The sequence below is a fragment of the Seriola dumerili genome, unplaced genomic scaffold (genome assembly GCF_002260705.1).
Source record: "Seriola dumerili isolate Sdu_G_001 unplaced genomic scaffold, Sdu_1.0 BDQW01000468.1, whole genome shotgun sequence".
NCBI classification, from domain to species: Eukaryota; Metazoa; Chordata; class Actinopteri; order Carangiformes; family Carangidae; genus Seriola; species Seriola dumerili.
Window position 1 is genome coordinate 2,056,290 of NW_019174723.1, and position 13,842 is coordinate 2,070,131.

The 13,842-nt window shown below is 46.7% G+C and overlaps 1 protein-coding gene across 1 annotated transcript in view; it reads left to right on the plus strand.

Annotated features, from left to right (window-relative positions):
* Positions 1–218: 218 nt before the first annotated feature.
* Positions 219–13,842, plus strand: part of LOC111234907 (plexin-A2-like) — a 158,367-nt gene continuing 144,743 nt past the window's right edge. The window contains exons 1-2 of the mRNA XM_022763109.1: positions 219–1,418; positions 6,004–6,186. Of these exons, the coding sequence (XP_022618830.1) occupies positions 219–1,418; positions 6,004–6,186 (1,383 nt within the window). The remainder of the gene's footprint in view (positions 1,419–6,003; positions 6,187–13,842) is intronic.

Here is a 13,842-nt window from a genome sequence, read left to right on the forward strand (position 1 = left end):
TCACAAGTGTTTCCTTTATTGGAAATGTGAGTCATACTTTGATATCTAACGTGTTTTCTCTGCCTCCCTTGTTTTCTTTTCCAGAAACATGTGAAGACCCTTCGAAAGCTTTGACCTGCAAGTTAGCCTTCAACAACAAAAAGGCGAAGGTGTCTTCCGTTCATCTCCTTGTCCAATCTCTCTGCTTCCTCTGCGCTTTCCTTGCAGGCCCGTTAAACATGGAGGGCCGGCGGGCTGCACGCAGGACTTTATCGCCTGACCGTAAAGTAGGAGCTGTAGCTACCCTGCTAGGCTTCTGGCTCTTAGTGATCCCTCCCTTGTGCAGTGGGCAGACGTTTACTAGTTTCCACCCTGAGCGCCGGGACTGGGTCTTCAACCACCTGACGGTTCACCAAACCACAGGGGCATTGTATATTGGAGCGGTCAACCGTGTGTACAAGCTGTCAGGCAACCTGACCCTCCTTGTTTCCCATGATACAGGCCCAGAGGATGACAACAAGGCCTGCTACCCTCCTCTTATTGTCCAGCCCTGCTCTGAGCCCCTCGTCTCCACCAACAATGTCAACAAGCTTCTCCTCATTGATTATTCCCAAAATCGGTTGCTGGCCTGTGGCAGCCTTTACCAGGGCGTCTGCAAACTCCTCAGATTGGATGACCTCTTTATCTTAGTGGAGCCCTCCCATAAGAAAGAGCACTACCTCTCCAGTGTCAACCAGACTGGGACCATGTATGGGGTCATTGTGCCTTCACAGGGCCAGGATGGCACCCTGTTCATCGGTACAGCAGTCGATGGGAAGCAGGACTACTTCCCTACCATCTCCAGTCGAAAGCTGCCCCGTGACCCAGAATCCTCTGCTATGCTTGACTATGAACTGCACACTGACTTTGTGTCTTCCCTCATCAAGATACCATCAGACACACTGGCACTGGTCTCCCACTTTGACATCTACTACGTTTACGGCTTTGCCAGCGGCAGCTTCGTTTACTTCCTGACCGTCCAGCCCGAGACGCCGGAGAACAGCATGTCATCGAGCGGATCCACCAGCGACCTCTTCTACACCTCCCGCATCGTCCGCCTGTGCAAAGACGACCGCAAGTTCCACTCCTACGTCTCCCTCCCGATCGGCTGTGTGAAAAACGGCGTCGAGTACCGGCTACTGCAGGCCGCCTACCTGGGCAAGCCGGGCCGCGTTCTCGCCGCCTCGCTCAACATCAGCGCCCAAGACGATGTGCTTTTCACCATCTTCTCTAAGGGCCAGAAGCAGTTCCATCGCCCACCGGATGACTCAGCGCTCTGCGTCTTCACCATCCGAGACATCAATGCACGAATCAAGGAGCGCCTGCAGTCTTGCTACCAGGGAGAAGGAAACCTGGAGCTCAACTGGCTGCTTGGGAAGGATGTGCAGTGCACCAAAGCGGTGAGTTACAGTGATTAAAAACATACACACGCATACAGTATGCTCTTCTTACTCATTTTCCGGCATTTGAATGATTATGAAAGAAATATGCCTTTTCCACTTGCTGACAGTGTGGTGACATTTCCCCTAATGCACTCACATTAATCGTCAACGATCCGAAGCTGCTCTCATTGGGGGATGTGCATCACTATTTGCGCATATTAGTAGATATTTTAAGTTGAAGCTGGATCTCACTGATATGAAGTAAAGAGAGACTATTTCTATTCTCCCTCGGTTCTAATCAGCCCTCAGCCGATGACTGTACATTTCAACAGTCAGCATTCTACAGTGGTCCAACAGCATCCACGTCTTGTTTCCTTTCCCTGAATAAGTAAACAGTATGGGGATTGACCAAAGCTTCTCAATGAGCCTAGAAACCGCAGTGTTCAAAGTTTTAGGGTGTGTGCTGTAATGAAAATAAACACAGCAGTCATCAGGAAATGCTTTTGACCGCCTCGCGTCTCTGTTGTTAAATGATTCTCACACTACATGTAACTATGTCAATGAGTGTATGTCAATGAGACGTGTTCATAGGGTTTTCCTCTCGTCTGTTTTTGGGTGATCATCAAAGGGATCATATTCTCCTTGAGCACAACATAAATAAACATAGTTTCCCCTTTTAGAACAAGGAGAAGCAGTTTTGGGGTGGGGACGTCCGGGGGAGGGTGGGTGGGTCTATTCCTCCTGAATCCCCAATTATCCCATAATCCAAGGCCATGTATCAGCTACATGTTGTCATGTAGAATTAAGTTTCTTGATTTTCCCTCATTCCCAGGAGGCTTCAGTCCTCGGTGCTTTCATTCAGTAATTGCTGTTAGGAATTTAAAAATATTAAGAATTAATGACGTGCTAAGTGTATGACAAGTGGTTTCAGTGTATGTGTGTGCGTGTGTGTGTGTGTGTGTGTGTGTGTGTGTGTGAGGGAGCATAGGTCTTTAATGATATCCCTATCCTCACAACAGTGACAGCCACTGATCAGCTTCCTTTGTTGCTAATCCCCCCCCCACCCCCCACCCCCTCCCGCAGGGCACTCAGTTGACCACTCTTATTAAAATCAGTAAATTCCTCATTAGCACCATGTCAGAGGTGATTGTCAGGAGGAGGGAGACGTTATCTTGAACTAGCTCTGTTTTAGTTTTATTAGCTCCACTGAGAAGGCGGGAGGAAAGAAGAGGAGAGAAGAGGAGAGGAGAGGTTGGAAAGCGGGAGAGTAGGCGGAAGAAGGAGAGATGGTTGCATACGGTGATGACAGTGCTGAAGTGTGGGGAGACTTTCTGACTGTGGGGAGCTCAAATTAGAACCTTTTTCCAGTCTCCCAGAAGAATACCCAATCATCTCGGTATGCTCTGAAGGGTGCCAGCCGTTACCTGCAGAGCTGCACCTCCCACTCCATTCTTTAGACACGCGCTGCCAATAACGCTCTGCTCTCCTTTCACATTATACGCCGCAGATACACAAGCTTTGTGTGTGTAGCCACTGAGATAAGAAGATGTAAAATACAGTCCTTAAGACTGTGTCCTCGTGCTCAATGAACAGCCCGGTAAATCCATAGTATAATATGGATTATGCAGATAGATGTCAATGGATGAGGAACTCTTAAAGCCTATACAAATTACATTTAACAGCCGAACATGTCAACCTTGCTAACGTTGTCTGGTTGCTGTTAAATCAACTCAAGCAGCGTGGCTCTCTCAGAGCGAACATATGTTTCACATCTTGTCTTTCTTAAATAAATATGTTCCTGTAACTCTGTGTGCGGTATTTTTAGAGCACATCATGTCTGAGATCCATCAAAATATGAGGTGACTCAAGGTTAGACCAACCAGAGAGGCTTTTTATTTTTTGTTTTTGTTAACTGTTAACTGTACCTCGCTTGGTTTCAGAGTAAATTACACATGCAGTCCGAGTGCCTTTCCTCTGGCCCGTTGCGAACAGCAGGTAACCAGCGAGCTCAAAGCAGGGAACCTTAATTATACCCCCAGCTCCCACTCCCGTCTTGCATACATTTCGGTGTGTGCGCGCATAACACAGTCTGAGGCTGAGGCCCGGGAATGGAAGTGAGGCTGAGCCAGGGGATTCAGACACAGCAGCCAGTCAAAGATTTATCACCCAGCCGTCCAGCCTTCTGCCATCTGGAGATTCACAGCATCTCTGTCGTCACTCCCGACGAGGAGAGCCATGATGGGATTCTTTCTGTTTCAGACCGTCTCTCTCTCCCCCTCTTTCTCTCTCTCTCTCTCTCTCTCTCTCTCTCTCTTTCTCTCTCTCTATCCCCGAGTAACACTATCATCCTGCCTTGCCTTTTGCTCATGCCCCACCAACTAATTAGCCACATTGTGAGAGCGAAGGGAAGCTGGTATTGATAACACTGATGTACCCTGGGCGGGAAACTCTTGGGAGCAGATACCCTGTCATGTCTAATTCATCCGTCATTCAAATCCCGCACCAAATGCAACACTTGATGTCATTGTCCAGCAAGATTGTGTGTAGTGTGCTGTTGAATCACACCCAGGCGGCAACTGTTTTTCTCCGTATAGATGAAATACATCACCCTGTTGTGAGTTATTCAATAAGGATTAATCACACAGGGTTATAGACCTATTTTTAGTCTCACCACAGCGCAGCCCCTGCTAAAGATAATCAATGTCATTTGTATGGAACAGTCTGAGATGTGGCAAATCCACATTTCTTCACTGCTTGGGAGATTTGTGATAAGGCAGGAAAGGAGAAAAAAAAACAAAACAACAACATTCTGTGAGAAGGTGAACAAGAAAACAACAACCACATGGAGTCCGTGGGGGATTCGGCTTGGCTGCCAAGTCTGCTAAGTGTACATCATCTAAACAATCTAGATATAATCAGAACCAAATGGTCTGGAGCCCAACAGACCATATGTGGAATAGCTGCATGCATTTGAGGGAGTAGCTATTGATAAGCCAGAGTCTGGAGCTACATGGCTGTCTCTCTCCAGATCGCTGCTCGCTCTCCCCATCTGATTCCTTCTCTGTGTCTAAGCAGCATATGTTTTAAACAAGCATTAAACACCTCTATAAAATATATTTAATTTGATAACCATAAGAGTAAAGGATAATGTAAGCTTACCTGATTTTTTTTTTTTTTTTTTCTTTCTAATTTGAATACTGCAGTGGAGAACCCCATAGCACTTCTGCGCTATTTTGGGCAAAAGGAAATGAAAGGAAATGCCATAAAGTGGGGGGCGTGACTATAGGAGCGAAGGCGATTATTCCCTGTCAGCATTATTGCTTTTGTTCCGCTCATGAAAATGTGCGTAGTACTGAACGCTTTTACAGCCGTGGTGGTGTGTAGTAGTGTGTAGTGAAGAAGCCGAGCTGCCTCCCAGCGCGGGAAATGTCACTCAGCGTAGTCTGTTAATATTGTTCTGACGGGGACGAAGACAGAGACAGAGAAGAGACAAGCGCGAGGTGGATGCATTCACAGTGAGAGAATGAGTGAGTCGGGGGTTAAAGAAAGGGGATGTATATATTCAGAGGGTGAGTAAGATGGGGTTTGTGAACAAGAGATTATGAGATGTATACATGGGAGGCTCGCTCGGCCATCTCACTTTACTCCACATGGCACTTTGAGGCCACTGCCACTCAGACTGTCTCAGCTGACCTGGTTCAATCCCAGAAAGACCACTCCTGCTCCTCATCTACCCCCCACCCCCCGACCCCACCCCACTCTCCTTTTTCGCTGTGTTAACTTCCCTTGTCTTATAATCTTATCACGGGGGAAAGAACCACTTCCTCACACCAAGCAATTCTCCCCTAAGAAACATAACAACACCGACCTTTTCCCCAAGAACTGACGTCAAACTTTCACGAGACTTTCTCGGTGGCCGACTATTTTCTAATGAATGTGTAAATGCAGACTCTTGCGCTCACATGCGTACTTCAGGGTTATCGTGCGGGGGTGTGTTTGCCAGTGCGAGATAGTTATCATGCAGTATGTGTCTTCCTGCGGAGGTGTGATGATAGGCCGGGGTAATGAGCCACAGTGAGAGCAAGGTGGAGCTCAGTCAGGCGCAGCTGAAACATGTCTGCCAAGTGGAACAGAAAGGCAAACGTTTGTCTGGCTGGGAGACTCGCTCGCGCACCTCCACCTTGCTCTGACCTCCCTCTCCATCTCTCTCTCTCTCTCTCTCTCTCTCTCTCTCTCTCTCTCTCTCTCTCAGGCTCACCTCTCTCACCCACCTCATTTCCCTCTCAAGACACTGTCTGACATTGCCACTATTTCCACAACTTTGACCAACGCACTCTCCTTCTGTCTCACTCTGTCACCTTCATCTTTCCTCCGTACTGAGCTGTCTTCTTTTATAATGCTCCGCGTCTCAGCCTCTCCGTTCTACTAATGTCTTACTCTCTGAGGTATTTTTTTGTTGCTCCCCCTTCCTACACTGCTTTTCATGTCAGGGGTTTCTATGTTTAATGTGACACATTTGTCTCAGACTGACTTTTTTTTCTTCCTCATGTCATTTATACAAACTTCATTCTAAAACCTTTGTTGTTACCTTCTCCTCCTCCAGCCGGTGCCCATCGACGACTCCTTCTGTGGTCTGGACATCAACCAGCCGCTCGGAGGTTCCCAGCTGGTGACCGGCCACACTCTCTACACCGAGACCCGGGACCGCATGACGTCTGTCACCTCCTATGTCTACAACAGCTACTGTGTAGCCTTTGTGGGCACCAAGAGTGGACGGCTGAAGAAGGTGAGCACCAGCTCCTTTTTACTTTCCTCTCACCCAGCAGTGAGCAAAGGCCCGTTGCAGGAGACTTCTGCTCGCTTCATCACTGTGATGCGGGCTGTCCAGCGGTCCATGGGGGTACAGACACTGTGAAGTGGTCCTATTTCCGTGCAGATGGATCATGGTCACAGGGAAACGTATCTCCTTAATATTTAATGCCTGCTGTCAAAACGTCGGAGAGGGGTAATGGCGATGGCTAGCTCACTGTAGTGGTCATTACCAGTTCCTTGTTAAGCGGAGCTCCAGTGTTGCAGTGTTAAATAACCTGCACTGGCCCATTAATTTTAATAAGCACCTTTCTTGACTGTGGCCCACTGAGAGGCAGAAGAGGGAGCAGGTTCATGCACTGAACCTCTTAGTCTCGGTTGGAGAATACAGACGCCACAGAGGGGTTAAAGGCTGCTGGCCCAGTTCATAATCATAGATTTCATACCCCAGCCACAGGAATCAGGGTATTAGATGAGATTGGTCATTGACAGAAATGAATAGGGATTTAAATGACAGGTCTGCGTTGAAATGAGGTGAGAGGTCAATGAGAAATCTCTATGTTTTGCTGTTGCAGGGCTTCGGTGCTGACATCACTGCAGGCGCCTGATGCTTAGACTATATGCTATATGTTAAAATGTTCACCTCCATGCAAATAATGTGTTTGCATGGGTGCGTCGTGCACAATTGCTGTTTGTCTTGCATGCTGATGGGGCTTTCTAGACACCATTTAGACAGCTGGTTGAAGGATTTGTCAGTATTCACTTGGCTCCGCCTCCCATGGGGCTGTTTTTTTTTCTTCTTTTTTTTGTTTTGAGTGACAGCAGGAGTGTGTCACAGGGCCATAACTGGCTCATACAGTCATTCCTCCCTCTTGCTCACAGCTGCATCAAGCTGAAGAGGAAAGGAGAGTGCAAAGGAAAGAGAGTCTCTAAAACCATTTAGATACCTCTTTTGGCAAGTTCTTTGTTATCTGGAGCCTGGCGATGCAACACACACGGAGTTGGCCTGGATTATTTTGGTCTCCATCTATTTATAATTAAATCAATACACCAATCAGACTGTCGTGGGGAGAATATTCATTCGATGTAATCCCCTGTTTGAGCTGTTAAATAATTCAGCACCGTTTTCTACTTGGTTACATTAGATGAGACAGGAAAAAAAAAAAGAAAAAAGAGTGTTTTCCCCACTGTGTTGCTGTTGCTTTTGTTTTTATCTTCCTGCTTCTTTCCACACTCTCGTCTGTGAGCCGCATGCCGCCTGCCCTCCCCGGTCCTCTGGCTCTCTTTCCTATCTTCTGCTTCTTGTTTGAGAACCCATGCAAAATAGCCTTGCGTGCTGCTGTGTACATAGGCTTACTCCTCACATGGGGCATAACTGTAACCACAGTAACAGCTAACGTGGGGCGGAATTAACCACGATTTGGGAAAGGGCACCTGGAGAATAGGTCCCAGGGATCCAGGCACTAGAACAGAAAAACCAAGTACAGCACTGTTCCAGATCACAACAGAATAACATTATAATGCCACTTGTATGGAGTATTCCCATCATCTGATTCATCATAGTCAGCTATTCTACTTCATATTTCTACTTCTAAATATTCTGCCTACTTTGGTTCTATCTATATATTAGATGATATTATGAGGCATGAGGGAAAGCCATCTTTTACTATTACTAACACCATTTCTATTGCACGTTCATCAGTGTCTTTGGTAAGCTTGTATTTTTAGGGCACCAGCGTTGCTGAAGCAAGAGTTTGCTGGACTCTATTTGAACCTGATTTGTTTGAAATCACGTGATTAGACGAGGCTGCCACCACAGTGCAAAAAAAAAAAAAAAACTTCAATAATTTGCATGCAAGTATGTTGTTGGACAAGGACCAGTGGTGATTTGCATGCAAACACAGGATTCAACAAGCGCTGACTGTCCGTCTAATGTGCGTGAAAGAGAGAATGACCACAATTAGCCTATATCCGCCGCGGCTCTCTGCAACAGCGTGGAAAAAGAGCGCATTACTTTTTTAATAGGTAATGAATAATCAATAATGCTGCATGACAGCAGTGGCGGGAAGGAGGTGCTGCTTTGCCCACTGTCATTGTTAAGGTGTGTGTGTGTGTGTGTGTGTGTGTGTGTGTGTGTGCGAGCGCGCTTGTGCTTCTATCTTTGTGAGGACAGGTTTGAGTTTTTGACCTTATAGTGAGGACTTTGTGGCCTTCGAGGGTTAAGACTTTTACGGGTAAGGTGTGTGTGTGTGTGTGTGTGTGTTTTCCTGTGTGTGAAATATGCATGTGTTTACATTGAGGGTGTTATCCATCCACTCCCTCAGGTGTCTCAGGGGGAGCGTAGGGAGAGGGTGACCTGATGAGCCCTGGCTGCAGCTCCTCTGCAGAGGGCTGATAAGCTCCTACAGAGCTGTGTGAGACAAGTAGATGGAGGTAGGGTGCTGCAGGCTCCCTTCAGATGTGAGCATGACACAGCTATAGGGTGACAAGATTTGATGCTTTGCTGGTAGTACAGCTCCATACCTCCACCTCTTTCTCACAATCAGGAGAGACAGACAGATGTGTGAAAGGGAGGGGTGTGTTGTGTGTGGGGATGCGGGGTCTGGTTGGTGTGAGTGTGAGCCGTGATGAGAAAAGAAAAATAAGAAAAGAGGTGGCAGGAAGAGGCAAAGATAGAAGGAGAAGTAAGAAGGTACTGGGGGGAGGGAGGAAGAGACCGTTGAAATGTGAATTTAGTGCCGCCAAAGAAACCAGGGCTGCACCGCTGCCTGTAATTGGATTGGCTCCTTTCCCAAAGAATCCCCCCACCCTCCCCTGCCCTCCATCTCCCGCTTCCCCATTCAATCCCGCTCCTCCTTCCCTCCCTCCCTCCCCGCTCTCCCTGCAGACCCGGCTCCTGTATATGCTGCTGTTTCCTGGGCTTTGCTGGAGCATGGCAAAGCAGGGAGGGATAGTGTTGGCGGATATCGCTGCCAGTGACAGGCTTTTGCAGGGGATTGATTGAGAGAGGGGTTAAGAGGGGTGGGGGGTGGGGGGGGGGAGATAAGCAGACACTGAGGTGAGGAGAATGCATATATAGTATGATGGACTGCAAGAAACAATAACGTTGAAGTTGCCAGCCACATACAGTGGTATGGCACTCGCGTGCTGTGATCATGTGCACAGGGTGTGAAGTGACTACATTTTACAGTGTGATGTAGGATATTATGTTTCGTGAAGGTGGAGTGTTCTCATTCACAACCTGGAGAGAAACCTCATACTATCATATAACAGCAGTGTTAAATGTGTAGTCAGACTGTCATGAGGCTTTTCAGAAATTGGTTGTGGACTTCTGGGTGGCACCCCTCGAGGCAGTGATTGATTGTGGAGGGCAGTAGATTTTCACCTCAGCAGAAAGCTGCTAGGGGGCAATCAATATTCCAGGTCCTCGTGCACTTTTTCTAGCTACAGTGAAACCAGTTCCAATCAGGACCAAAACTAGAAATTTAGCCCACTCTAAGCATCTGAACGTCAGAGGATTTTCCAGTGAGCTTGTAGTCCAGCTCATGAGTTAATGTCCTATTTAAATTCTAGCCCCAGATTTACATTGATACTCAGCAGACTCCATCATCTACATTATCACTCTTACATACCCGGGGAGCAAAAGACTGCTACAGGGCTCTGTGGGTCAAATTATAGGAATGGGCGATCTGCTATGCCGTTTATTCTGGATACACATTACCCAAGAATTGCATCATTTAATTGGAATTGGCTGTGTGTGTGGTTCACTTTATGCTTAAGCACAGACAGATCCCACACAGGGACTGGGATTGGTGGGAAGCAACAACTATGGCGCTGAGGAAGAGAGGGAGCTGTTGGGAGCGCTCCCTTTGATATCGATGGAGATGTAGGACACGGATGCACATGTAAAATTGGATGTTGAAAAATATCCCAGCAGTGGATGAATGGGGAGGTTAAAGCAAGCTCAGCCAAGATGCGTTCAGGATCCCTCTGTTAATCAGAGTCAAAACAACGAGAGTGAACATCCTCCATCCCAGTTTTGTCAAACACAGCAAAAGGGCTCAACCTATGGCCAATGAGATACATTCCCAGATGGCATCCTCTCCTGCATTAGACTTACTCAGGTCTAAATAAGTTTTTTATCAAAGGTCCCATATTGTATAAAGCAGGATTTCCATGTCTTTTTTTTTTTAAATTATATAGCAGGTCTACATTCTATATTAATATTGTGAAAGTATCAAAGTGCTCAGTCCACAGAGAGATGCACACAGCCCGTATTCAGAAACTGAGCCGTAAAATGAGCCATCAGGACTTCCTGTAACTTTTTGATGTCACAACAAAGCAGTCACCGCCCTCAGCCATACCCCGAGCCCAGCCCACCCGGACCCACCATCCAACCTTGCAGGATTGGGTTCCTTTGAGTGTTTACCTGAAATCTGCTATATTTTTACTCAATCACTCAGAAAACAGTCAGCCAATCAGAAGAGAGGATCAGAGTCTCTCTTTTGATTGGCTGCCCGACCTGTTGTTGCCAGAGCTCCAGTGAGAAGCCTGAGAGAGGAGATGTAAAACTACATTGAGATGGTTTTTGGTAACCACAACTATATATTCTTATGGATATGAACACTTCGAATATAACACACGAAAAGTATAAAATATGGGACCTTAAAATGATGTAATACATAATTAAGTAATGAGCCTTGACATAGAAAGTAAAACATTCTCTCAGTAGTTTTAGGCTAGTATTTCTTCAACACTTTAACCTGTACTTCACACTTTGTTTTCTTTATTCGAACACCACACATCGTGGTGGATGTGAGTTTTGAATGAAATTAAGGTGGGCTGTATCAGCAGTAAACAATTCATGTCTTCCAGCTCTTTATCCTTCAAGCCTTCAACCATGATGCATTGCTTTCAGCCTAATTAAATCTTCTCATCATGCCCTGATGAATAATCAGGAATTGGTTTGGATGATGCCCCTGGCAGCTGAAGGGGACAACTTGAAAGGGTGGTTCAGGTGTTTAACCGGACAAACTGTTGAACTGGTTATTGTAGCGGGGGATGTGTGGCTGTCTCATGTGGCTCCCAAACTGGCCTTGAATAACAGCATGGGTGTGTGTGTGTGTGTGTGTGTGTTGTGCGGACAGTGCTGGAGTTGTTGCAGGGGGGTAGCAGCTGATCATAGGGCATAAAGTGTCGGGGACTTGAAAGGCTTGTAAATGCAGGCAGCTGCTCCTACAGGGGCCCTGGTGGACAAGTGGTCAACTTCTCCCCCTCCTCTGCCTCTCCAACCACTCTCTCACCCCTCCATTCTGTGTTCACCCAGTAATGAGCCTCAAAGAGTTAGTCCTTTAGATTTGTCGCCCTTGGAGGAAATGTGATCTGAGAGCCTCGCCTGTCTGTCGCCTATCAGCCCAGAGGCTGCTCACCTGCTTGACCTGACTAGGCCCTGCTATGGTGTGGCCGGGCTTTGCCTGGTCTGAAGTGAGGGATCAGCTGTGCAGATTTGTCGTCACCGTTGTCCAACCTTCGGGCTCTGTGTTTCCTGTGAACCCACCTGGGTTTTCTACCTGGTAATGGAGGAGGAAAATTAGGGTAATGAAGAAGAGGAAGAGGAATGAGAGAGGAGGACAGGTGGTCAGAGATGACCAGATAAACAAACAGAGAAAGAGAGAGAGAGAGAGAGAGAGAGAGAAAAAGGGAGAGAGGTTCTAACTAGCAATGAGGATGATGTCCCTAGCAACAGCTGAGGCCCATGGCAACGACTGAATGGAAGCCAAACCTGTTCCACCGGGGGTACGAATTACTCTGCGAGCAGAACTGAGGGGTCCTGTCACCTGCATCCTCTTAACCACATGCACACACACACACACATACACACACACACACACACACACACACACACANACACACACACACACACACACACACACACACACACACACACACACACACACACACACACACACACACACACACACACACACACACATACAGTGTACTCGCTATCTTCATTTGTGAAATATGAACATGAACTTTATAAACAGCTTTCAGTTGTTGTTTCCAGCTGGTCAATGGTGCTTCCTTGTGGGATTGCAAACAAACAAACAAACAAGGGAAAAGAAACACACATTTTAATAATTTTAATGGCTTTATTAAACACCTCCATTGTTGCTGCATGACTCGCATTAACCTTGAGCTCACATGAAAGGAAATACAATTGCTAGTAAAAAGCGCTGTCACAGTTGCCACCAGGTAGAATTTGTTTCCAATCATCACAGTCACAAATTGTTATTTCTCACTGAATTACAATAACCATTGCATCACTTTGTTTCAGATTGAATGCTGTGCTCCAATTAATCCCACACTGAACAAATAATTGCGTTCCTTTGTTATACTGTCTTTGTTTTGTTTGTCCTGTTTTAAAATGAAATGAAAACCACCCAACTCAACGCACCTGTTCATGAAGCAGACAAGTAACATTTCAAACTTGGTGAAATGACATAATGGCAAGTGACAAGGCGACATAAGGAGCATTTTAGCTGAAGTGATAGCTGCCAATATGTTACAGCCATCTTCAGGACTCTCCCTGCTGGATTGCCAGCCTGCAAATCTTTTTAATCATGTTAAACTAAGCAATGCAGTCTCAGTCTGCCCACGGGCAACAGCTGGAAGTCGAGCATAGCCTGCAGAAATTACTTTAGCTAGTAAAAGAACATTTTTTCCTCCCAACACAACTTGCAGCACTTTACCGGAGAGGCTGAATCAAATGTCCCACAGTAAAACCAGCACTATTTGGGAGAACTGCAAATAGGGGTAGATTTTATTTTGGCATTATCTGAACCTCAGAGTGTCTGTGGATGGGGGCTCACAGTTAGAGAGAGTGTCGGCTTCCTTCAACCTCTACAGTAAGACAGGATGACCGATGAATATTATCCTGCAGTATTGCGAATGGCTCTGTGAACATCTGCTCTGTGCTTTGTGGGGAATACCCTCTGATCGCCAGGGGGGCCTGAACGCAACATAGCATCCGTGAGGAACTACAGAAGAGCCCTCTGTTGTATCTGTAGAAGCTTTTTTTATAATAAATGTCATCATTTATTTTCAAAAACAAAGAGGGCTTTTTTTCTGGCAACGTGTTTTTTTGTGTTTCGTAGATGGTGTGTGGTGGTGTGGGTATTTGTATGTGGAGGCGGTTGCCATAGGTGTTTGATTACTATAACTCTGATGACTAGCTTGTTCATTGAGTCGTGGTTTGGTAGGATATATGTGTGACCTTTTAGGAACCTGGCCTCCACTTGACCCCCCTCCTGCTCCGTTCTTAACCCTGAGCCAGATAAAGAGGCGGCGGCCGCCGGCCCCAGGCTGCAGCAGCAGGCTGCGTCTTTCATGGGCTGTCTTAAGAGTACAAGCCCCTCTCTCTGCCAGACCTGGTCCAGGCTTCTCTAAACACTTCACTGTTAAAAGGCCAGCGGAAGACTGAGAGCCCCTGCTGCTCCATTCATCCAAACCTTATATCTGCTTTTTCCCCCTCTTAGTCTCTCTGATTTACTCTCTCTCTCTCTCTCTCATCCCCTCTTTCTTTTCATAGCAGTGAGTTAAATGTAGCCTGGTCAGTCACCCAGCTGTCCCC